The 24,659-nt window shown below is 40.5% G+C and overlaps 2 protein-coding genes across 3 annotated transcripts in view; both read right to left on the bottom strand.

The window, feature by feature from the left end:
• Nucleotides 1-5,612, bottom strand: part of LOC310872995 (four and a half LIM domains protein 1-like) — a 17,106-nt gene extending 11,494 nt beyond the window's left edge. Inside the window, exon 1 of the mRNA XM_083785223.1 lies at nt 5,436-5,612. The gene's annotated coding sequence lies outside the window, so the exon portion shown is untranslated. The remainder of the gene's footprint in view (nt 1-5,435) is intronic.
• Nucleotides 5,613-5,713: 101 nt separating this feature from the next.
• Nucleotides 5,714-18,995, bottom strand: LOC310873002 (sodium/hydrogen exchanger 6-like). Of its 2 annotated transcripts, none has more exons than XM_083785239.1 (16): nt 18,580-18,995; nt 17,550-17,749; nt 17,106-17,183; nt 16,783-16,859; nt 16,042-16,154; nt 15,711-15,816; nt 13,595-13,751; nt 13,301-13,397; nt 12,556-12,644; nt 12,202-12,315; nt 11,403-11,514; nt 11,033-11,186; nt 10,642-10,672; nt 9,922-10,007; nt 9,254-9,359; nt 5,714-8,797 (listed from the first exon to the last, which is right to left on the bottom strand). In XM_083785239.1, exons 1-16 carry the CDS (start codon nt 18,851-18,853, stop codon nt 8,471-8,473), a joined length of 2,121 nt encoding a protein of 706 aa, XP_083641365.1. In that variant the 5' UTR covers nt 18,854-18,995; the 3' UTR covers nt 5,714-8,470. The 2 variants fall into 2 exon arrangements, with proteins under 2 accessions (XP_083641365.1, XP_083641366.1); XM_083785240.1 differs by having other exon boundaries at nt 5,790-8,797; nt 13,301-13,421; nt 13,631-13,751.
• Between the last annotated feature and the right edge of the window lie 5,664 nt (nt 18,996-24,659).

Raw genomic sequence — 24,659 nt, 5'->3', positions numbered from 1 at the left:
GTGGGAGAGACCAAATGTCTACCACCCCACAATTAAATCCCCTCTTGGTCAGGGTGCTCATGATTAATCAACTAGTAGTTGATTATCTCTTTTTTCCCCTTTTTACTTGGCATCGGCTATATATGTAACTTTCCTTGAGGATTATTCAGCTTTTTCCCGATAATAATGTTACATAAGCATAATATTTTATCACAACATAACAACTTCCATTTGAAACATAACCTTTACCAGAGAACGACCCAAGCGTTAGTCAAATATCAGCAGCATTCTGGTACTTCCCATTGAAACTTTTAAAAACTAGTACTTAAACACATTTCAGTAGTGTTAACATGTAAATCTTATAAAGATGTCTCTCACAGTTAACCACTTTTGACCATAGCATCCCTATTGTCGGCATGTATTTATAGGCAAAATGATCCAAAAATATCAAATTGTGACAATGAGTCGGAGCGATGTGGGGCGATGCGGGACGATGCAATGTTCAAAATAATTTCGACTGTGCCATTTTAGCTGATCATTCATATGACACACAAAGAACTAGAATGAAAGGACACATCCCAGACAAAAGCCCTTGTACACCACAGCCAGATACCACACAGATTTATGTCTTGTAATGTAAGACCAAAGGAACGCATCATGTTGCTGCAGTACAATAGACTAAGCATAGCCACTGTGTGAATCAACAGACATGATCAATGATCACCTTAACAGATGTGAATCCTCTTTTTGTATAGAGTTTGTATAGAAACTTCATCAACACTGACGGCTTCACAATTAAAGTGGGTGACAATGTTATGTTATCACATGAAAAGTAAATTACCTACCTGGGTTCCATCTAGTATAGAGGCAAATCTTTCCAGAGATAAAATGACTAAAAGAAACAAGTCAACCTGGCAAAGAACAAGACTTTTGTACAGGATCTCCTCACTGGTCAGTAAGAATACTTTGAATACTCATTCAAGGTTAATTCGACTATGCATGCACCTCATGTACCATAGCACCACAAAGGCCCTAAAATCACGAAAAAGGAACTTACCTAACCATACAGTACAGTACAGTACAGTACAGTACAGTACAGTACAGTACAGTACAGTACAGTACAGTACAGTACAGTACAGTACAGTACAGTACAGTACACCTTAGCATAGAAGAGGGGACTTTTAGACAGCATGGAATGCAGTAAACGGACCCTTATACAGACTGACAGGTGGTGATTGGTGAAGAAGGCAGAACTATGCCTCTACTTTCTCTGTGTCTGGAAACGTCCGGTATGGGACCCGGCAAGGTCCTCTGGGCCTACAACAGAGGGCATCCTGACTGCATGGCTGCATCACTGTCTGCTATGGAAACTGTACTAACCTCAACCGCAGGTCGAGTGTATCAACGGATGTGATATTCCCTACATCCAAGACTTATATGATGACCAGAATTATCAAAGATCACTGTCACCCCAACCATAGTGGTTCAGATGATGCCAAATGGAAAGTGGCTCCGCAGCTATAAGGCCACTGTCAGAAGACTGCACCACCTGGACAATCTCACACATGAATGAACTAGCAAAAGTAAAAGACAATACGTTTGGAAGCCCTGACAGTCCTATGTTGTTTGTTGACTAGGGTTGGTGCTTTTGTTGGAAATTGTCCTGTGCCAATGCAACGGCCTTCACTCCATTCAGTAAGGCAGTAGGTAGGGGTGGAACACGTGTGTATAATAAACATTAAAACCACAAAGAAGCACAGCCTAGAAAGGCAAATAGTGCAATCAGATTCATCTGTGACATTTATCCATGACATGTGTGTTTATTGTCCATCATCATCCAACAGAAAATAAAGCTGATCCATAAACGACATGCCTACAGCATGTGAGGGCATGTGTGGCACAGGTGTGGTGTCAGGAGTGATTTGATTTCACAAGGTGGTGTCGAATATGTTGCCACTCGTATCTCTCTTTGTGTCATAACCTGAATGATGTCGTTGCCAGCAGAGAATTTATTAAATTCAAGTCCTGGTCTGTCACACTGAGAGTGTACAAAAGTAATCAAATCTGTTTGATTTCATTGGTACACTCACTGAGTTACAAATGGATACATTATTAACATTTCGCTTGTACTGTACAGAGTGGGTTAATTTTGCCTTCATCATTTAATTTTGTAGTCCATCAAAACTATACTGGATTGGACCAGAAGTTATGTTGTATTAGAAAGTAAAATAGCTACAGCTGTTATGTATTCAAATAGAATGGAAAGTTTTCACAAATACACTTTTATAGATTTTGGTCACTCAGAATATATTTTCTTCCAGAAATGGGTCACCAAAGTATAGTATATATTGTATATTTGGAAATAAATCAATCAATAAAAATAAAACGAGAGGGGGAAAAGTATTTTTCTGGCATACGTTTCCCAGAACCCGTAAACATAATGGAGTTAGTTAGATGTGAAGTCAGACATGCTGTATAAAGCTTTATGGCTTTACGGTGTTATTTTATGGGGCTGAGCTCATGGTAATTTCTTTAGCATGCAGGATGTGTGGTCAGAGGATATGTTTTGTGTGTGCAGTAGCAAGAGGTGAATCACACATACATTATGGGTATTGGGTTGGGTTACTTCATTTTGTGTATGTGTCAATGTCAATTGTTCTATAGACTTATGTTCTGACTTCTGTTCTGAGAATGGAAAGGTGATGCATTTTGTATCATTTTGCTCTTTCTTGTTTAGGGTTGGGTTTGTGTGTGTGTGTGTGTGTGTGTGTGCGTGCATGTGCGTGCGTGCGTGCATGTACGTGCGTGCACACGTGCGTGCATGTGCGTGCGTGTGTGCGTGCGTTTGCGCAGTTATGGTTGGGGGGGTATTAGCTGCAGATTACTGTCTACTTTACTTCAAATCAAGTAGTCAGTAATAATCTGTCAAATTAGCAAAATATTACTGCTGTTTGCAAAGCCTATTTGGAAGATTTGGGCTGCAACCCTGGAAATTTTGATTGATTGAAATATTTATTAACAGTTTGCAGAATTACAGTACAATTCAAGCACAACTCAATACAAAGACTGTTAACTGTGAGTGGACGACCCAATAAAGCATTACACTTGTTTACAAGAGGGTCCACCTTGTTCAATTCATCAAAACGTTTAGAGACGTACAAATATACGCTTCTATAAAGCCAAAGAGCAGAACGGGAATTCATCATAAAGGAGGTAAAAAGGGAAAAGAAACATATACAGTGAGGGGAAAAGTGGTGGGTGGGTGGGGGAAGATTCAGATTTTACAGGGGCCATTTTGGTGGCATAGGAGCGAAAATAATTTAATCCCTTGTTTGTACCAAATCTGGGTTGCACATGGTTTGTTGCACTCCCTCTGGTGTTGTGGGTGTGGACTTCGTTAACATTAAGGAAGTATTTGGACAATATTGTCACCAACTCTAACCAGGAAGCCATCTGCCTTGCTGAGATTACTATTAGATCCAAAGAGAATTGATTCAGTTTTTCAACTCGTACATTCATTTATTTGTGGCAAGATACTTTTTAACCTGTTCATAGACTATTTTTTCCATCACTTTCGAGATGGATCTTAGAATACCGGTAGAAATAGGGCGGTAGTTGCCGGGGTCTAATTTACTCCCTTTCTTGTGCAGGGGGGTTAATTTGGCCAGTTTGAAATCTTGGGGGACCTGTCCCTGTTTGATGGAGAGGTTTACTATGTGGGTGATGATTGGAGTCTCTGAGAAATTTGGACGGAATGTTGTCATGGCCAGTGGCCTTGTGGGGTTGGAGGGCACTCAGTTTTTTAAGTAACTCCTCAGTTGTTACCATTGCCATTTTAAAATCATCTTTACAAACACCTAGGTTTTTGTAGAAGGCATTGATGTGCTCTACACCAAAACGCCCAGAGTGGGAGGGCAGTTTGTTAACCAGCGTTGTTGCAATGTTTGTAAAGAAGATGTTTAAGTAGTTGGCTACATCAAGCTTGTCAGTGATGAGGGTGTCGTCCAATTTGACGTTGATGTTTGTAAACCTGTTTTTTAGTTTCTGACCGCAGCCTAGTTGGTTGTTTAGTAGCTTCCAGAACTCCCGAAGATTGTTTTTGTTTTCCTCTGCTTTATCATTGATAAAGTTTCTTTTAGCTGATTTGATAGTTACACTGTTTCTTAGCTTGTTAGATTGGGTTTTTAGGATGCCTAGTTGGGTTTGGAGATCACTGTCGAAGAGCTTGGCTAGCTTAATTGGACTTGCTTTTAAGAAGTTCAGAGCATTTTTTGTCTCTGGCTTTCAAATTGAAATGACAACTGGTTTTAAATCATAACTTGGAATAAGTAGGCATACCTTCACACTGAACATTTAATAGGCCTATACTCTCTGTTCTTCTAAGATGTTAGTAAAAATATATTCATTTTTTAAGTTAACTCTACGGGGCTTTTCTCCCCCCAGCAGCCAAGGGATCACAGTTATATGTTTGTGCACCACTCAAACACTGTAAATAATAATAATAATAATTTTATATACTGTGTGTGTGTGTGTGTATATATATATATATATATATATACATATATATATATATATATATATATATATATATAATATATGTATGCTATATTCCATTTAATCTTCATTGTGCGTGTGTTGAGAGGGTCATGGCTGCTGGCTCAGTGCTGTCTCCTTTTTAGAATAATGACAGGCAGGGGAACCAGCACTGAAACCATAACCCCTCGCAATTTACAAAGATACACGCACACACTTCCTCACAGTGAATGAAAAATAGCTGTAGAGGAATTTTAATTGATCTCTGGGATGCATTTTTTAGCCTCAGCGGTTCCATCCTGGGGTTGAAAAAGAGAAAAAAACTTAACTAGAAACAGATTTGGGGGTAGACTTCCAGAAGTCAGCATGCAGCCAAAGACAGACAGACAGCCAACGCCCCAGAAAGATTTAAGTATAGTTCCTCTGAGGAAATCAAATGCACTATAAATATATTAGATTTAGAATATTATATATAGAAATATATTCTCACGTATGCATTTCAACTATCATCTATCCAGAGATGCCAGACCCACTGCATGAAGCATATGTCGCTGTTACTGCCTGTGTAAGGTAGGTAGGTCTATGTTGTTGGAAACTTAATTGGAATGTGTTCACATTATGAAACATTTGATTGACACTGTCTGGCATCAATGTTAATGGGATGAATTGCATTGGTCAACAAATCTGGTCAGCAAAAAGGATAAAGAAAAGAAAAGAAAAGAAAAGAAAAGAAAAGAAAAGAAAAGAAAAGAAAAGAAAAGAAAAGAAAAGAAAAGAAAAGTTAAGAAAAGAAAAGAAAAACATTTTCACACAGCAATTAGGCAACCTTCTAGAATTAGAATGCCAACACACGAAAACGTTCAAAACACACAGGATGGTTAGCCAGCCTAATGCAAGAACTAAAATAACATCACACAACTTACCAGATCGGGGTTGTTGTAGCCAGGCGGTACGTCGTTACGACACCACGTTTGATCCGCGCGCCGCTCTCTGAACCACCGTTTTTGCGAGCAGAAGTTACTGTCTCACCAGACTTTCCCTTTCCTCTTGTTGACACAACGAACAGCACAAGCAGCATAGTAGTAGCCTACATCTCTACACACGAAGGCCTACTACAGCGGTGATCCACCCCCTTTACAGGCGGTGCATGTACATGTAGGCTACTACTGTAATGAATATGCAAGGGGGAAAAATATGGACCAGCTCCTGGCTGCATGGAATAGAAATAGACAAACCGCGGTAAACCGTTCTTTAATTCCATTCATGAAATATACAAGTTATAGCTGGTACATGGAAAGCCCGGGTAAGGATGTTATTTGATCTGAAATGTATTAGGCCTAATTGATTAAGGCTAATTATTGAATACGTTGGAGGATTTAGGGTTGGTCGGACCGACATTGATTGTAGTGAGACTGTCAGACACAATAAATATTTTATTTGGAACACAGGAAAGGAAAACACTATAGTCAGCCACATAAATCACAATTTCCCACTCCCCCAAATTCATAGGCACTATAGGCACTAGGCAGGCAGGCCTATAGGCCTATCGCCTGAATGAATGCACGTCACACGTTGCAGAGGTACGATAACAATAGCCTACAAACAAAATAACAAATCATACAAATAGGTCTTTTCACGTTACAGACATTTCTTTTATTATTTTCTTCTTTCGTTTAATGGCCTATATACTGGGCTTACTGGCCTTAAACTTTCAACGCCCCAAACAGAAAAGCCCTTGTTTATTTTTGTAGCATTTTAATTCCATGCCAATTATTCAAAAGAATATACAAAAATGCTGATGTAGGCTACATCACATCCCTCATGAGAGAATAAATAACTCCACATTTATAACAAATAAATAAAATTAGCAGCAACTCCAAAGTCAAAGGCAGTTGCTGGTCCAAAATTAATTAATTAATTGTTATTTAATGTAGTCTAACAAATAGAAATACAATTTTGAATGGGAATGCACCTTATTGTTGAATTCATGGATAGCAATGAAAAACAGCACCACAGCTGACAGGCATTTAAAACAATACACTGACTACTGTAGTAGGATACAATGCATGTGATGCTGTACTGATAAGTGATAGAATCTGTCCTGATTAGATTTTAATCAACATGTTACCACATTAAATTAATCAGTATTCCTTTTATCCATGCTATAGTATTTGAGTTAAAATTACATTTTATCCTTCATGTTACTTTCTGACATATTCAATGTTAAATACATGTACTGTACGGATAGTTCTGTCGATTATTTGTTAATTTCACTTTGTGTGCATGTTTTCAGAAAGCGTACAGATACAAACCTTTGTGTAGCCTATCTGCACGGTGCCTGAACATATGTGTGCGTTCAGAACGGTAAGTATGTGCCTAAACCTTACATACAAGAATACATTGTTTCAGCTCAAACTTTGCTGGGATTTCAGTACAGTAGTACGGCACGCTGCATGAGTTTATCCTAAAGTAAACACACGCACACCTTTAAACAATCATCGAACTCGAATGACTTTACACCAACACAAACAAAGGGCTTTTGAGGTGTTGAACATTAATTACAAGGGTTTTAACCACTCAAAATTATCATCACACTACTATCTACATGAAACTTAATTTCAGGATAGGCACTTAAATAGAAAACAGTTGAGCCACCCCTCAAGGTCTTTCATGACATGACACAGTCACACATCACAAAGACCGCTTAGTTGGAAAGGTTGACCAATATACAAACTACAGATATTAGCCCTAAATAGTCACATGAGAAGTTCTCAGTTGATATCTACACTCTACAGTGGCGACACACACACGCACGCACGCGACTTTGAACATTTCAAGATTGATAATCTCAAGAAAATGACACTTCAAAACAGACAAATAAAAATACATCAAATAAATAATTAAATATATAGATCCACTTTGTTCGTCAATAAATAAATCAATAACTTAGTGGTTTCATCAACAGGAGAACAGGCAGGAGTGAATAAACTTTTGGAGAGTGAAGTGACTTAGTCACTTAGGTAACTAGTAGCTATAGTCGGAAATTCATATTTAGGCAGTGTCCTGTGTTTTTGTTCATATACTCAAAACGGCGGTAAGGTTAAAGGTTCCCAGTCAGAACTGGACAAAATAACTTGTGCAAACATCTCATAATCAATATTATCCAGCCCTGAAACCTCACTTATTTATTTCCTCTTGCAAAGAAGTTAAGTGTTCTTTGTAAGTAATATCTGATTCAGGCTTTTTCCCTGCATCTATGAAGAGGAATCAGAATGTCTCAATATTTCCTTTTTGCTGCTCTTTTGACTGAACTCTCTCTAAACTACCAGAGGTATCCTCTTTCAACATTTCCTTCAAGAGAAAACACAAGGAGTAATCAGAACGTCAACCATGACCTGTGGTCAGGTTGTTTCCCAGTACCAGTTAACATCACTGAATGTCAATGAGGAATAATCAGTTATTAAAAGGCGAAGAAACTCATACTATCCATTCCTACTATAAAATGTTGAAGATAAGTGCACACCCTGGGACCCAGGGCTAGAAAACAGGCTTGTGGCTAGTACTCCTCTTTAGTGGGGAGGTAGTCTCTCCTAAAAAGTGGAGAAAATGTCAGTAGTAGCTTTGAAAGAACAAATTAAATGGAAGTGCACTTGATTTATGGTACCTTATGTGCCATCTATTTTTTCTTTTGGGTTTACAGTAACCCACCTCTACAATGGATTAAATCTATTTCATCACATACCTCACACTATTAAAAGAGATAACGAGGTACCATCACACTATGTCTTCTGTGCTGACTCAAAGATACAACAATTCTTTCAACTTGAAATGCTAAATCGATCCTGCTGTGAGTGTGATCGGATGTTACTCAGACTGAATTGCGATTTTCACAGAAAGAATGACTTGAGTTTTCAAGCTGAAACTACTACTAGCTTTTCAACAGACCTTTTAAGTTTCTCTACAGTCTGTGCCTGCGTGGTTCTGCACAGGGCGGGGAGGGCGGCGGGGGCAGGGTGACGGTGATCGGGGCCTCGGCTGGGTGGTCTGTGGGCAGAACCAGACGGGTGCCCCGGATCACCAACTCGTGCTCTCCGAGGGCGAGCTCCGGGTCCAGGGCGTCATCTAGTGAGCCCGCGCCCCCAGTGCCGGCCGGGGAGGAGCGCTTGCGAGCGCTAGTTCGGTTGCCGGAAGCGTCAGTGCTCACAGTGAGGTCGGCGTACATGGAGCCTGCGTTGGCGTCGTTGAGGATGAGGTCCGAGTCGTTGTCGTGGAGCTGTTCTTCGTTCTGGTGAGAGAAGAGGAAGAGCAGTAAGGCGAGAAGCCGAGAATAGAAAGATTGTGATAAAGAGGAAGGAAGAGAGAATCATAAAATATGGTGAGACTTCATTCTACACACAGTATAATCATCTCTGAATTTTGAAATTAACACTTTTGGCCCTCTTGGGCTTACCCTTTATCCCTAAACTTCTTTGCCATATTTTACCATCTTGAAAAACATTTTAAAATAGTTCAACTAGCCGATCTACATATTTTCAAAATAGTGAAAAATGCCAAATATGTTTATAGGGGTGCTGGTTCTTGACAACCAGCTATCCGACGGACTCAACACCGGGCACTGCACTCCCTGTGGGGGTGTGGAACGTGTGTGTCGAATTTGAAGTTGGTGGGGCAAAAGGTTCTCCAGTTACGTGGATCACAGAGACTTGGTGCATTCATAGAGTGAGAGACAGATTCTCCATACCTCATAGGCCTGTGGGCTGGTAAGGCACCGTGCCAGGGGTGCACAGCAGGCTGGTAGGGTGGCAGTGAGAGGGGGGCCACTGTGGGTCAACAATGGCTTCAAGTAGCTGGAGGGGGCTTCTGTCAAGGATTTATGGTGTTAGACAACAGGAGTAACCCCAGAGAGTGTCCTGTGTAAACTGCAGTAACAGACAGACATTTTAAAAACATTCAAATATTTTTAAATCTTGTTTTAAAAAACAAGATTTAAAAATATTTTAAATTGCAAAACCATGAAAAAAGGAAAGAGAGGTCGCACAGCTCGTAGTCACAATGCAAAAATGCAATGAAGATATTGCAAAACCAAACGAAAGCCAAAAACCTAAAAAAAGAAAAACTTGTAAAAATGTCAGAACTTCCTGGACATGGATGTCTCCAAAACAATAATTCTACTGTCAAAACAATCCTGTTGTATACAGTCAAACAATCCTGTTGTATACAGTCAAACAATCCTGTTGTCATTCGAGTAACTAGACTGAATGGCAGCCTTGATGATTAGCTTAATTGTGCCAAGAGAGCCATCTAGTGTTAAAGGCTTACCTGCATGTATACTGTAATTTCCAATTCATCCAACATGACATAACCACCAACCATCTCTTTAAAAATGGTCTCTACAGAGCAAAAGGATACTTGTGGTCAAAGTTGTACCAGATCCTGAAGGGCCAGGCACTCTCATGTTTGTTACGATTATACTGAATTCCATCCACCATGGTCACCTGAACATGGATACAGGACAACAGCGATGAACACTATCAAGTATTTCTATGCACTGCTGTATGTTACATTGCACATGTGAAACCATAGACATATATAAAGGCTAGATGGCTCAAGGTGGCGTCTCTGACGTAGTTCGCCCGGCGGCCATCTTGCTGAGGGGCTACAGTTAGTACAGTATGTTCAATGGCAGCTCAAACAAAAATAGTCATAACTCCCTCAAGACGGATTTACAAACGGGTTGGTTTATTACAAACGTTGTCAATGTGGCTATGATTCAGATTATCTGCTTAATTTAGTTTTTTATATGAACGTTGTATAAAAGCAAGTATGCAGACGTCTCTGACATTTATAACAAACTAAAACGTTTGAAAACCAAGTTATGGTTATTTAAAAAGTACATGCACCAAAGACACAATGTTATACTGCCCCTCGGTAAGATGGCCATTGGCCAGAGCGCGGGTGAGCCATCTAGCTTTCTTATATATGAGTGAAACCACCTTGTGGTATGTTTAGCCAAACTTTAGGGCATTAACCAGGACAAGCAAGTGGTGTACATGTAGATTGCACAGTGTGCATATTTGTACAATTATTTTTCCTCTTTCTACACAACTAAAGATGACATGGGTCACTTACACAGCTCTCCTGATCAGAGTCCACACCCACCCTGAAGGAGAAGAGAAAGAAGTGTGAATTTAAAGTGATTATCTTTGCAAATGTGGTTAAGCACAGGGATGGGTCACAGAGGGACACACAGAGGCAGACAGACAAATAAAAATAAAAACACATGATTGATGATACACTGCATCATTTGAGGGCCGAAAAGTTGAAGCCAGCGCAACTTTTGTTTTGTAGCATGCCACGCAGCGACATAATTTTGTTAATTTGTAGCTTTAATGACCCGGGCCTGGGAAAAGGATTCGTAGCCTGTCACTTTGTCGCTGCTTAGTATGAAAACAGCATTACACAAACAAAGTACAATCAATACATACAGTATATACAGTACATAGTGTGTGTACAGCCTTACGGTATGCTCATGAAGGACAGCATGGGGGTGGTCCCGCCCCCACAGACCCAGACCGTGAAGAAGACGATGAGGAGAGTGGTGGAGAACATCATCTGACGGGCATATGTGGCCGTGTCGCGGATAGACAGGGCAAATGTCATAGCACCGCGCAGGCCTGGAGGGGTAGGAGAAAGAAATGGCTAGTTACATAGGATTAACAGACTATACCATTTGTTAAAATTATGTTTTATTCACTAAAAACATTATGGGTTGCAGCTTAAACTACTTCAGAGCTTTATCTACAGCCATAAGCTTGCTTAAGGCAACCTTGGCATTCTCCATTGTCAGCGAGTGCTGACAATGGAGACCTCTGATGATCGAGTGCTGGTACCTGCGAACATCATTACGTGCTGCACGTTAGATCCTATCTTGTGCTTGCGGCCCAGGTTAAGCAGGAAGGACAGAGGATAGATGTTGGCTGCCCTGCCCAGGAACACTGCCAGCTACAGCAGGTCACACACCAGGTCAAGGAAGCAACACAGTACAGTTCACTGAGTGATGATGCACAGTTTGCTATTTAAAGTAGTAACAGACAACATTGCGCCACTAGATGTTGCACTTTTACAACACCTCTGTTCAGTTAGCTAGGCCTACTTACCCCATCACCTCTATAAAGCAGAAAAGGCACCAACCATGTAGTCTGCAACATTGTAACACTACGGCTGCCTTACAAGAACATAATATATTTGTACTGTTAAATGTACCTTACCCAACCAAAACACATAGCCAATGACGGCTTACAGAGGTAAACAAAACATTTCATTAATTTATCATTTTAATGAAATGATGGGTATTTCTGGGTGCCAATGCCCAGCATCACCAGCTTGGAGAGGATAGCACGAGAGACACATCAATAGAAGTCACTTTTCCCATGCAATGCATTTGACAGTGTTTACTCATTTGCTGTGATGGACTCAATTCACCAACGTTCGTGCCTGAGCTCTTCTTTTGATCTTGAATCATATTTGTCATTTTGCCAAGCACCATGAATAAGGCCAAAGGGACACATATTTGTAACATCTACTATCAGGGTGGTGTACCCGTGATGCCTTGTTTAAAGTAGCTCTCTGAAAACACACAACGGCCCTGTTTGTTTTGTCGTGAAGTGGAGGGCCAACACCAAAGGATACAAAGGCTCCTAGGATGAACAGGGGATTGAAGACGTGCGACTGGAACGAGAACAGAGTCAAGCCCATGTAGGAGAAGATAAAGTTCTCTGCCAGGAAGTTCAGCACCTCAAACAGCTGGAGGAGTGGAGAGAAAACAAAGACATAAACCTACGTTCTAAAATGACAAGATGATGTCATCTCTGTGTTTGAGGTAAAGCACGTGTGCGTTTATGCTTCATTTTTCGGTTAAGGTTATGTTTGTGTCGGTGAGAGTTAAGAACAGGGCTTGGGGAACATAATATTTGTATTACAAAATATGTAGTAAATGGAAACTCGATGCAAAGTCCCCATGACTAGTAGAACGGTGTGTCTCACCTGTTTAGTCCTGTCCTGGGACTCAGGTGAGAGATTATTGTAGGTGTAGTGAGCTTGAGTGATGCCACAGAACAGCACAGCCACCACACCTGGCAGAGGAACACAAGATAAGACATCGATTGACAGGTGTGTGTGTGTGTGTGTGTGTGTGTGTTAAGGCTGGGCAATTAACTGAAAATATATAGAAACTGATATTTAGAACCAACCAAACTTAATCGATAAGCAAAGATTTGTACGTTTTAAAAATGTGAACATTGTATTTAATTGTCGAGTAGAAAATAGTTACATGAACTGATGTGTTTTAATACTTGGACAAGGTGTATTTTATTGAAGTTAATAAGCGTAGGCTTCAGTCTATACTTTTTTACATGTTTTGTATGGAAGAATAATAAACAACGAATGACCATGAAAAGAAAATCTAATCGATTAGTCTGATTAACTAACCACTTACCCCTGTATTACACCTTGTTGTACAATGGTGGTGTACAAAAACAGTGAAGCTCACACATGTCACATTGCGATGAGCTTGTAGATCTGATATATACATAATTTTTTTAAAGAATCCTACATTAATCATAATCAAGGTAATGAAATAATCATGATATTGATTTGAAGTAGTCCTACAGTGTGTGTGTGTGTGTGTGTGTGTGTGTGTGTGTGTGTGTGTGAGTGAGTGAGTGAGTGAGTGATTGAATGAGTCTATTACGGAGTATGTGAGTGCGTGTGTGCGAGTGTGTATGTTTACCGGTGAATCCACAAGCCTCAGCTAGTAGAAACGTGCTCCAGGACATAAGGAAGAACAGAGCGGTCTCCAGCAAGGGGAAGTCCCGGAGTTTGGTGAACTTGGTCACGTGACAAGACAGGTAGTCAAGGATCAGCACAGTCCAGCTGTTGTGATACTGGTCTGACACCACAGAAATACAGTATGTCTTCTTTCAATGCAGTATAATGGCGACAATTCTGGATTATGTCAGTGGAACCATATGTCTAAAAGCACTACATGTCTGTGGACAGTGGCACTGGAGGACAATAATGTTACACAGTAAGCTGTAAAGGATATGAAAGACGTCATGACTCCCGTGGCCACTCCTAGAGCAAAGGACCCACTGAAGACGCCCAGGAATACACCAAAGCACTTCAGCAGGGCTGAGGCCTCAAAGCTGTGCTCCCCCGTTGGCTGGTATGCCACAATGGAGCTGGAAGGGACAAGCGTTGTGCGACAAAGACAGAGAGGTGGACACAGACAGACAGACAGACAGAACAAAGAGTCAGATACACACAAACAAAATGCAAACATGCAATTAGAAAGAGTCTAGGACGGAAGTGTCCAAACAATAGATGAAGGCACACATGTGGGAATGAGCTGACTTTCTTTAGAGAAGAATAATGCAGTCAGGCATCAAATCCAGTGTGTAAGAACCCAACTCAACTACTCCACTGTCATATTAGTAGCCTGTCTCTACATCTGGTGTTGGTGTATGGCCTCATTGGCCTGAGTTGGGTTTTACACTGCCCCAGTCATAAAAAGGAAAGAAGGTAGGGTTTTGCATTCCAACTGGATTTTGTGTTTCATATCAACAACACCTGACCACACACGGTTGATTCTGCTCATCTTTAAAGGAGCACTAAGCTGTTGACCAGGTCTGAATATTGCAGCCTCCATGGCAAGGTGACCCACGCTATGAAGGAAAATAGCTCATTCGATGTGAGTGTATAATATACATATCATTTCCTAAAATATCTTTTAAATAATATACTATATTATTTAAAAGATATTTGAGGAAATTAATATGAATTTTCAAACTGTAAATATATACATTTTCTTGGGGTAAAACAAAACTACTTAGTGCTCATTTACAGAAGATGACAAACAGCTGACGTATCCATAAGGAACAAACTGGACAATATCCAGCTTGTCATCATACTGTGCAATGAGTCACCTGAGAAAGTGTATAGCATGCCATGCAAAATAATAGGTTAGAGCTGGGCCATATTATTATACCACAATATAGTGCTAATACTCGTCACATCGCAGTGTTCACATTTTCTTTTAACTTTTAACTAAATTACATACGTCAACGTATTTATTTAGTGTTTCTTCGTGTACTGAAATCACTGACATTATAGGAGGGACGACAGAGAGATAAAGACAGGATTCTAATGAATTATTATTTTTTATTTTTTTAAGATATTTTTTGCGGCTTACGCCTTTTATTGTTGTTTTTTTTTTTGAAGGGACAGACAGTAGGCTGACAGGAAACGGGAGAGAGATGGGGGAAGACATGCAGTAAAGGCCGTGTCAGGCTCGGGAGTCGAACCCGCGGCACACTGCGACTGGATTACCAGTCGGGTGCCCAGACGGTTACGCCACCGCCTGGGCTCTAATGAATTATTTTGTCTTACAGTACATTGCTGAAATATGCAATGATAGTGGTAATATCTCAATGCTGAATTTTGAGTTGTTCAGATTGTTTACTAAATATCTCTGACGGATATTTCTATATATTGCCCAGCTCTACCTACAGGACACCATGATGTTGTTTGAGTGGTAGGAGGGACAGAGGATAAAACGGCATGTACAGTCAAGTACTACCTCAAACTGTGCCACTACAACCGCACACATTAGGGATGCACCGAACAATCAATGGGCATCTAGTACTAATTAAGAGCTACTGGTAAATTATTGGACACGTGTCTGTCTGTAAAGCTAGTAACGAATCACGATATATGTTAAATCAACGTCATTTTAGATTCATGGTGAAGCCCGATACCTAGAGTCCTAGTCTAGGTTCTCGACTACCAAGAATTCCGGTGCATCACTAATACACACCAACCACCCACCGGGGGGTTAGTGTCTCATTCCCCCCCAGCCATTCATCCTCGCCCTGGGACGAAGCCGAGCCATTGTGCCCCGGAGGGGACACGGCTCCGGTACTCCCGCTGCCCTGCTTCTCTAGGCGTAGGAGAACACTGATGATGAATGATATGGATGGATAGATGAAGAGACATTCAGCGAAGGCAGGCAATGAGATAAGAGGGATGGAGGTTAGTAAGATTAGTTACTGTTGCTGTACTGTGTACTATGTGATTCAGGTGGCAAATGTGTGTCTGTGTGTGCGTACGTGCGTGCATGCATGCGTGTGCTGAATACTTACGAGGAGAGGACAATGGCCACAGCATCATTAAGGACACTTTCTCCAAACAGCAGAGCATACAGGTCCACGTCTACCTTGAGCTCATTGAAGATAGCCAGTACCGTCACTGAGAAGGAGAGAAGGATCAGTCAGTAGCATATGACATAATAAGCCATAATCACCAAGCTTGACTTAGCTTGCTGTACACATCATTCTAGGGTCAATTCTAGGGTGATCATCTGCTGCTACATGGCTCAATTGTCATAATAGTGCCTGGTGAGAACTAAACTCACTCAATGAATGCATAATAAAACCATGTAGCATCTTCTGGGTTCTTATCCAAATACTGCACCTGGATCTGTCGCAGACACAATGGCCCCAAAAAAGAGGCAGTCTGTGAAGAAAAAGTCTCCCCCCAGCTGGCCCACTGCTTTCATGAACGACACAAAGCCATACATGGTCAGCCTGGAAGGAAGAGAAGACATGTATGAGTGTAAAGCAGTGATTCTCAACCTTTTAAATTTCAAGGCGTCTCCATTTGATTCAGACACCCATTTGATACAATTTTATCTCAGGTTTAAAAAAAATCACAACCGTGTGAAGTGAGGGGCGCTCTAATCATCGTACATCATCATCAAGAATGGTGGTCCCTTATTGGCCAAGGGTGGCCACCGACATACATTTGCAGATTTGCTCAGACACATAGCTGTTCATATAGCCCCTCAAAATAGATAAAAACAAAAGATGTACCTGTAAACATTACTGGAACTGCTTCCATTCAGGGTTAACTGTCCCTTAATATCACTAATTTTGTTTTATTTAACATGAATATATTGTGTATAAAGTGTTAATAGTGCTGTTATTTTACAAGCATGGACATTTATTAGCTTTGTTTTGTTTTTTGGATATTGCCCACTTGGCACCTATTCCATTCCTGCCCACCCTGGTTGCTTTCCACACTTTCTTCCTTTACTTTGTCTAGCAATGTTTTCTTTTTTCCCTTGGAGGTTGTGTTGCCTTTGTAAGCCCTTTCTGAGACTGTAACAGTGATTAAGGTCTACAAAATTCATCAGAGCAATCTTAAATGTATTACCCAATAACAAAGCAGGATATGACTGTTCCCATGAAAGCATAGGCCAGGATGGAACCAATGTTCCTGAAGAAGTGCCTCTAACAGAGACAAAGATATAAAGAAAGATATAAAGGGGTTATTATAAGAAAACTACTATCATTACTAGTCTGCTACATATACGTATGTCCTTTGTAATTCTCATCATAATCATAATTTTTGTAAATAGATAGAATAGAACTTTTTATGCTGATTTAAATTCATTCAATTCAGTTCCTAGTTTGTAGATGTTTTTAGTCCCATCTTTTTCATTGTGTTAGCCTCAAAGAGACAGTTCACCAACGTACCCGTTTCAAACCGTAGCCAGCATGGAAAATGATGGGGGGCAGCAAAATGTTGAAAAAGACTTCTGGGTCAAAGGTCACCTACAGAAAGAACAGAAGTTGTACATATTTGTATTTCCATTTTCTTCCTCTTAAAAACAGTACAGCATACCGTATGACTTTGTAACTGATAACATTTGCCACCCTTTGCTAATCTCCCTTAAAGTGTGTGTGTTTGTTTGTGTAAGTGACTACTGATTTTACTAGTTGGTAGTTGTAAGATTTTTCCGCAATAGTCATCTTTTAACTATTATGTAATAAATCAATGTTTGTTTGTTGTCAAATGTTTGTCTAAATTCACCAAATATCTGTCTATTTCACCTATTATGAGATGCCAAAAATAGGGTCCATGTAGTTAAGTTGTAAACACTCTGCCTGTCCATTCACGCATTCATCCACTCTTCTTGCCTTTCTCAGCATCTCATCATTCTGTACTTGGTGGCCTTTGGCCCTGCTGACTTCCCCCTTTAGAGTGTACTCATAGAACCTCCCACTGACGTTGACCAGCAGTGTGGCCGGGCTGGCATTGACGGCACAGCTCGGGATCACATTACTCATGTTCTGGGGCATGTGGACCCCGAACCGCAGAATCACACCCACCAGTAGACCTTACAGGAAGGAAGGCAAACCACTTATTCTTGCACCAAGTTGTGAAACAATATAGGCTATAATCATATTATTATCTAAATGTTTTTCCTCTTAATGGGCTGTCCACACAAAGCACTTTAATTACACTGTTTTATGCATACTCTAATAGAGTAACTCTAACTTGTAGTTTTATTTGTTATCAAAAGAAATTATTAAGAAAAAATAGCACAAACAAACATGTTAACACCATGAATAAATAAAGAAACCAAAACACTACACAAAATTGGTGAGCGTCAATCTAGATCCAGAATGGAACAGGCAAGGTCCCACAATTAGATTCTAATAAAAAAGCATACAATGTGGAAACAAAACCTCTTGATCTAACATCACAGATAACAGATAAGACTAGTCATCTAACTTGTATCGTTATTGTGCTTAGTGTACTTAAAAGTGTGGGGGCTTGACAGAGATTACTATACATTTGTTGGCCAATTCATTTCAATTATCTAGTTTTATTTTATTTATACGTTTATTTAACAGGGACAATACCAAAAACAATGTACCAAGTTGTAAAAACATGAAACCGTTGCAATGTATATGAGTTTGTAGCCAAGGCTAATTTGCAACCCCAGTCCCTGGTCCTGTTCACTATTAAGGCAAGGGGCCATGCAGTACTATAACACATAGTTAATTACTAATCCAGTAACAGCTATTATTTATCATACCTAAGTGACTTTTGTCGCTAATGTTAGTTTTGCTTAAGTAACATTATGTACATTTGTTCATTCTCAGAGAGTTATTAGCTGCTTGAGATCCATACAGTCATACTCATTCATTACATAATCATTACCATAGAACATAGCTAGTCCTGTTTCGTGCAGAAACCTGAATCTGCGGTGTTTGAACAGCCATATGGTAAGAATGGTGAGCGTCAAGAGCATAATGAATATGAGGAGGTTGGCACTGTCTTGTCGGTGGCTTTCCTCGGCCATCCTTTCTGTAGCAGAGTTGTCCATGACAGGACTGTCACTGTCGCCGCTGCTCCAACCGACCAGCAAGGATGTAAACAAACAAAGCAACACAGACTTCCTCACACAGTCGACGTTTGCTTTTGAAAATCCCATCGTGGTTTTCTTTCTTATCAACTGTTTACTTCTGTTGAGGAACCAATGGCAGCGGTGCAGACTAAAGGACTCTGAGGTTAAACACAGACCTTTGAATTATATTTATTTAGCATATCTTCTTGCTATCCTCCATGTTGCTTTCGCCTTGTTTGCTCACGTGACAAATGTTCTTCTTCTTCCTTAAATTCCATATTGGCTAAACGCCCGTTTGGCGTATTGCTGCCTCCACAAGGCAAGATAAGGAAAGGCGGGTTTATCAAGGCATACTGTACACATTACATAGATATTTAAAGCTGAATAATGTAACTGTCCTGTTCTCTTTTTAGATTGATTGATCTTAGTTCGTAGTCTACTCTATTTACATTGGTTCTACGGTTCTACCTCCAATTTGAATGCCAGTCTTCTGTGCAAGTGCTGTCACATTTTACCACTGAGCTAACAGAGCGGCGAACATGCCTGCTGTTTGACAAATTGAAGGTCAAAATTGGTGTAATTCATGGTAATAAATAATGCAGTAAATATTATTTATCACTTTGGTATCCCCAAATTGGTCATACCGGGTCAAATCTGGTCGACCCCCTGGCCACCTGCAAGGTCCACCGTCCAGTCACCCCTGTTGACCCCGGTCATCCCCGCCACAAGGCCGCAAATCCAGCGACCCACAAGGTATTTCTGGCCACCAGAACCTACTTGCCCACGGCCTGAGTAGGCTTGAATGGCCTAACTCTGAGTAGGTTTGAATGGCCTGACTCTGAGTAGGCTTGAATGGCCTGACTCTGAGTAGGTTTGAATGGCCTGACTCTGAGTAGGCTTGAATGGCCTGACTCTGAGTAGGCTTGAATGGCACTAAGTATAGGCTAAAGTGGACATTGCCACGTTCGCTTGAACTCACTTCACACAGCACCCCTACTTCGTTTTCAGATTCAGATTTTACGGGGGCCAGTTTCGAATTGCAGCCGTCCGTAGGTGCTCTTTGAGAGCGGATTTGAAGGAGTCAAGGGATTCGCATGTCTTAATGACTGTTGGTAGGGCGTTCCACATTCTGGTGGCATAGGAGCGAAAATAATTTAGTTGTTTGTGCCGAATCTGGGTTGCACATGGTTTGTTGCACTGCACTCGATCCCTCTGGTCTTGTGGACCAGACCCATTGCAAGATGCTGTATACTCTGTCTTCAACCCTAAACCATTCCAGCCTATCAAAGTGGGCAATAATATAATCTCCCTTAGTAAAATGATTGACAACGTTGACTTCCAACAACTTTCTTAAATTCTTAACATGCTCACGTGATTTTGATACATTCCAAGCTGGACTTCACCCCTATCAGCAATGAGACTGCTCTTACAACGGTTTGGCAAAATTTTGTCCTAGTGTTATTAGTGTGGTTGCCCGAATGAGCAACCAGACTCTTGTAACTGTGACACTTTATTATTTCACTGGAGTAGTCTTTATTTTGACGCTTTATACCTCCCACACTGTACGCTGTACGCACTTGAGCCATATGTCAAATTGACCGAAAAAAATCGGGAATCGTGTGTATAGTTTAATTGATATGAATTTATTAGTGAATTAAATTTCCCCATTGACATGAATGGGAAAAGGCAAAAATTCACATTCAAGTATTCGTTCCTCGGAGACTGTAATCACTATAGTTACAAAACTTTTAGGGATAATTCAACATTATCCCTAAAATTATTTAACCCTAAAATGTTATCGGTCGGCCTCATGGTGGCGCTATAACAGCCCACTTTACCTTTTGGCTTATAACTCTTGAACCGCAGGTCGTAAAATTATTTTTTCCCTGGATTCCTTGGGTCATGACGCATCTCCCCATATAGGCCACGCCCATTTCCGCCATGATAGATTTTCCGCCATTTTGAATTTTGTCCAAAACACACTTTTTGCTTTTCCTCCTACAGATTTTGTCCAAATCTCACAGAAATCGGCACACGTGATCTCTGGACCCATCCAATTAAAACTGAACTGCAGAATTTTTAAAGTGCGTATCGTTCGGCCGTAATCGTCTTCCGAAGTTAGTAGGAGGGGCCTATATCACAAAAAATGCCATAAATCACGAACGGAATGTCCAATCCATCCCACATTTCAATCACATGTCCGGGGTGGTTCAATCAACCAAGTTCTAAAAGCAATTCCATTTTCATCCATAGGGGGCGCCGCAAATGCGAGAAATGTAACCGTTTGTCGCAAAAACATGAATTTCGGGGGTTAAATCCCCTCCGAATTACTTACGCATGATCTAAGGCGTGACTTGAAATTGTAATTGGCTGGCAATACTAGTGGGAGGGGCATATGTAAGCCACTGCGGCAACCACACTCTGCAATTTTTTTAAATTGCGAATTTTCTAGTTTGTGATGCCATTGACAGATGTTTGTAGAAGTCGTTCAGTTATTGTTACATCATTTTGTAATTAACCTCTTAAGTCCTACATAATATATACACTTAGTCGCACAACAATGTTCAATTGTAAAAATGGCTGATCTACAAACTCACAACACAGCATTGTGAGGCTGTTTTTGAACATTTGTAAAGGATAATTTCACATGTTTCAAGTGATTAAAGGATGGATGGCTTTGCCGGCATTTAATGTGAATCACCACCAGCCCAGGTGAAATGTAGGCTATGCATAGTTCTTGTGAGGCTGGAATCTATTTTACAGTATGGCTCTAGATGCGGAACATAGAAATGTTATGTCAGATTTTCACATTCAGAACCGTGTTAATCAGACCAGTGTGTGTCCATGTGGAAACCTCGTATGAATCTGATCTCAGGTCAGAATGGGTTAATCAGACCAGTGTGTGTCCATGTGGAAACCTCGTATGAATCTGATCTCAGGTCAGAATGGGTTAAATACTACTGAAGTTTCACTTGTAAGTTTGGGTAAGAAACTGTTTTTTTTTTGTTTTTTTTTATCAGCTTGCAGAGACTTTTTGTCTAATCACGTGGTCTGGTTCTTTATTTTCTTTACTTTATACGATAAAGCGTCCAGTACAGGAGTTATGTACAATTTGTCAATTTGCAGGTATTTAGAACAAAATTTGACTCAAAATCTATACATGCTGCAAGTGCTCCGTCTTCCAATAAATAAGGTTTATCAAGTAGAAATACATGTTTGGTTATGGTGACATACATTTTGTGCGTTGTACATTTACATGACATTGGCAGTTATAAATAAAATTGATATAAATTAACATGTTTTGAGTACTGAGTTATTTCACCGAGCTGGTTCAGTTCAGGTGAAGAAGTTTAAATGGTTTAATGTTTGAAATTATGTTAATTAATTTATTATTAGCCAAATTTGTTTGATACATATCAAGTAGTGTCTAATGGGGGTCTAATGGGGGCTCAACAAATGTGGATTTGGGAACAACTGCAGACTGCAGTACAGTATTAAGTTATTAACAGATCCCTGATTGATCTAAAAACGAATCCACAAATCACCAACAACACAGCAATAAGGCATTGAAACGTTTCCTTTGGAAAGTCAGAAAGTGACGTGCAAAATAAAAAATAAAATCTGCCAATTTATACACACTATGTTACACGTATACCGACGGTAGGATACCGTGTCTTTTAGGGGCGTTTCTGTGGTCAAGATAGGGCTTTTTTTTGGTAGGCTACTGTAGTCTGTAGTCTACCTGTCAGTTCTGCTGCTGGAGTCGGGTCTTCATGTAGGCTATAGCCTATGTGGTCTTCAATGTATAGCCTATGTGGCGTGAACACTAAATCCAGGCTAAAATCGCGAGATAGTCAGCAAGTCATTAATTACAGAAGTATTTCACACACCTTTGATTCGCTGTAATAAAGGAACTAAAAGGTGATGAAGCAGAGGGAAACACAAAAGTCAGTTGGCAGCGCCACAGCCCAGCGACACCCACGTTGTGGCCAGAAATGTCACTCCGTTTGTAAGCTAAAGGATCCCACATAATGTAGGTTTGTAATAATGTAGTTTTTTGATGAATTGAACAATGTGGACTTTTGATGAATTGAACAATGTGGACCCTCTTAAACAAGTGTAATGCTTAATTGGGTCGTCCACTCACAGTTGCAGTCTTTGTATTGAGTTTGTGCTTGAAATGTACTGTAATTCTACAAACTATTAATAAAATATTTAAATCAATCAATCAAACCAGAGCTAGACTACACCATGATATATTATTAGGAGTAGCCTACAATAACTTGGCATTGTGAATAAAAAGGTATTAGCCACAGTGGGGTTGCAGTGTAATGTAATGCTGAAGGTTTAATCACAGGGCTGTCTGCTTTATGTATTATGATTAAACGTGCATTCTGGTATATTGTGAATCAATGATTGAGAAAAACATCAAAGGGGTTTGAACCCGTGAAGTTCTATAAAGTTGTTTTAAGAGGTCGGGCGTCTAGACCGCTAGACCACTGAGGACGCTGCCAGGAAAGGGACTCATGTCTGTATTGACTATTTAAGCCGTGACGTAACCCGCTTCCGGGTCTTACTCAAGAAAGCTCCACGTCATACATTTTCTTTGTCGTGGACACTTTACAGTTTACATTAATAATAATTATACTCGAGTTGGAAGCATTAAGACACATTTTAACCCTCAATGGCTTCCTTTCTGAAAAATAACGTTATTGTAAAAAATAAAAAGATTCACAAAACGCGGCAAAAGACTCGCGGGCGTGGCCTCACGTCACACCCGGAAGGAAGTGACGCCAACCCCTCAAATACGGAAGAGACGCGTGGAGGGGGGTTTTGCTCAGTGTTGTTTTGATTTTGCCACGTCACCATGTCCGCCGTGGCGTCGTCGTGTCCGCAGCAAGCAGGTACGTTAAATGTTATTTAATACTTAACGTTGTTGTTGTTAAAACATCTGTGATCACTTTGATAACTTTGTTGTGATGTTTATATATTATGTTCGTGCCACTCTGTAAAACCGTGTTGAGTAGCCTAATGGTTACCGTCGGCGCCTAGTAGACTACGGCCAGGGCCCGGGTTCGAGTCCCCATCGAGGACTGAGAGTTTAGCTTCATTTCTTACCAAACTAACACAATTGTTTTAGCTTTTCTCGTCGAGGTCCATTATTCATTCAGTATTTGAGCCTAAAAATGGTGGTCCCGTGGCTCAGATACCGAATGAATAAAGGACCTCGACTTGATGCAAACAAACAGTTGTGTTTGTTAAGAAGAAAATAAACTCGGTCATCGACTGGGAAGTGAACCCGGGCCCGGTTGTTCACATTATTACCATCGACGGTATCCATTGGGCTACTGGATCATGGTTTTATAATGTAGTTAGTAACATGAACACAACACAGTAGGAACAGAGCATTCTGGTTCACGACGGCAGCACGCTAGCTAGCTAACGAACTAGCGTGTTCGTTAGCTAGCTAGCGTGCTGCCGTCGTGAACGTGCACAATGATAGTCAACGGACCAGCGCGTTCATGTGTTTGGGGCCAGGCTGCAATACCTTCATTCGGCCACTATGTCCATTTGGCCTCAGGGTTTCCTCTGGGTGCCTTTTCTCTATTCATAATATACTCTATGCTCACAATGGTGGTCAGTGGCTCAAATGGGTCTGAGAGGCTAAATGGCCTCAAATGGTGGTCCGTGGCTGAATAAATAATCGACTAGAGGTGAACAGAGTAGTGTTTAGATGGTTCTGTTATGACTGCATGCTGTAGTGTTTAGATGGTTCTGTTATGACTGCATGTTGTAGTATTTAGATGGTTCTGTTATGACTTCTCCTCTGCATGTTGTAGTGTTTAGATGGTTCTGTTATGACTTCCCCTCTGCATGCTGTAGTGTTTAGATG

The sequence above is a fragment of the Protomyctophum parallelum genome, assembly GCF_964188405.1.
Source record: "Protomyctophum parallelum genome assembly, chromosome: 1".
In the NCBI taxonomy this organism is placed as follows: Eukaryota; Metazoa; Chordata; class Actinopteri; order Myctophiformes; family Myctophidae; genus Protomyctophum; species Protomyctophum parallelum.
Note: the sequence above shows the minus strand (reverse complement) of the source record. Positions and strands in the feature narration are given on the sequence as shown.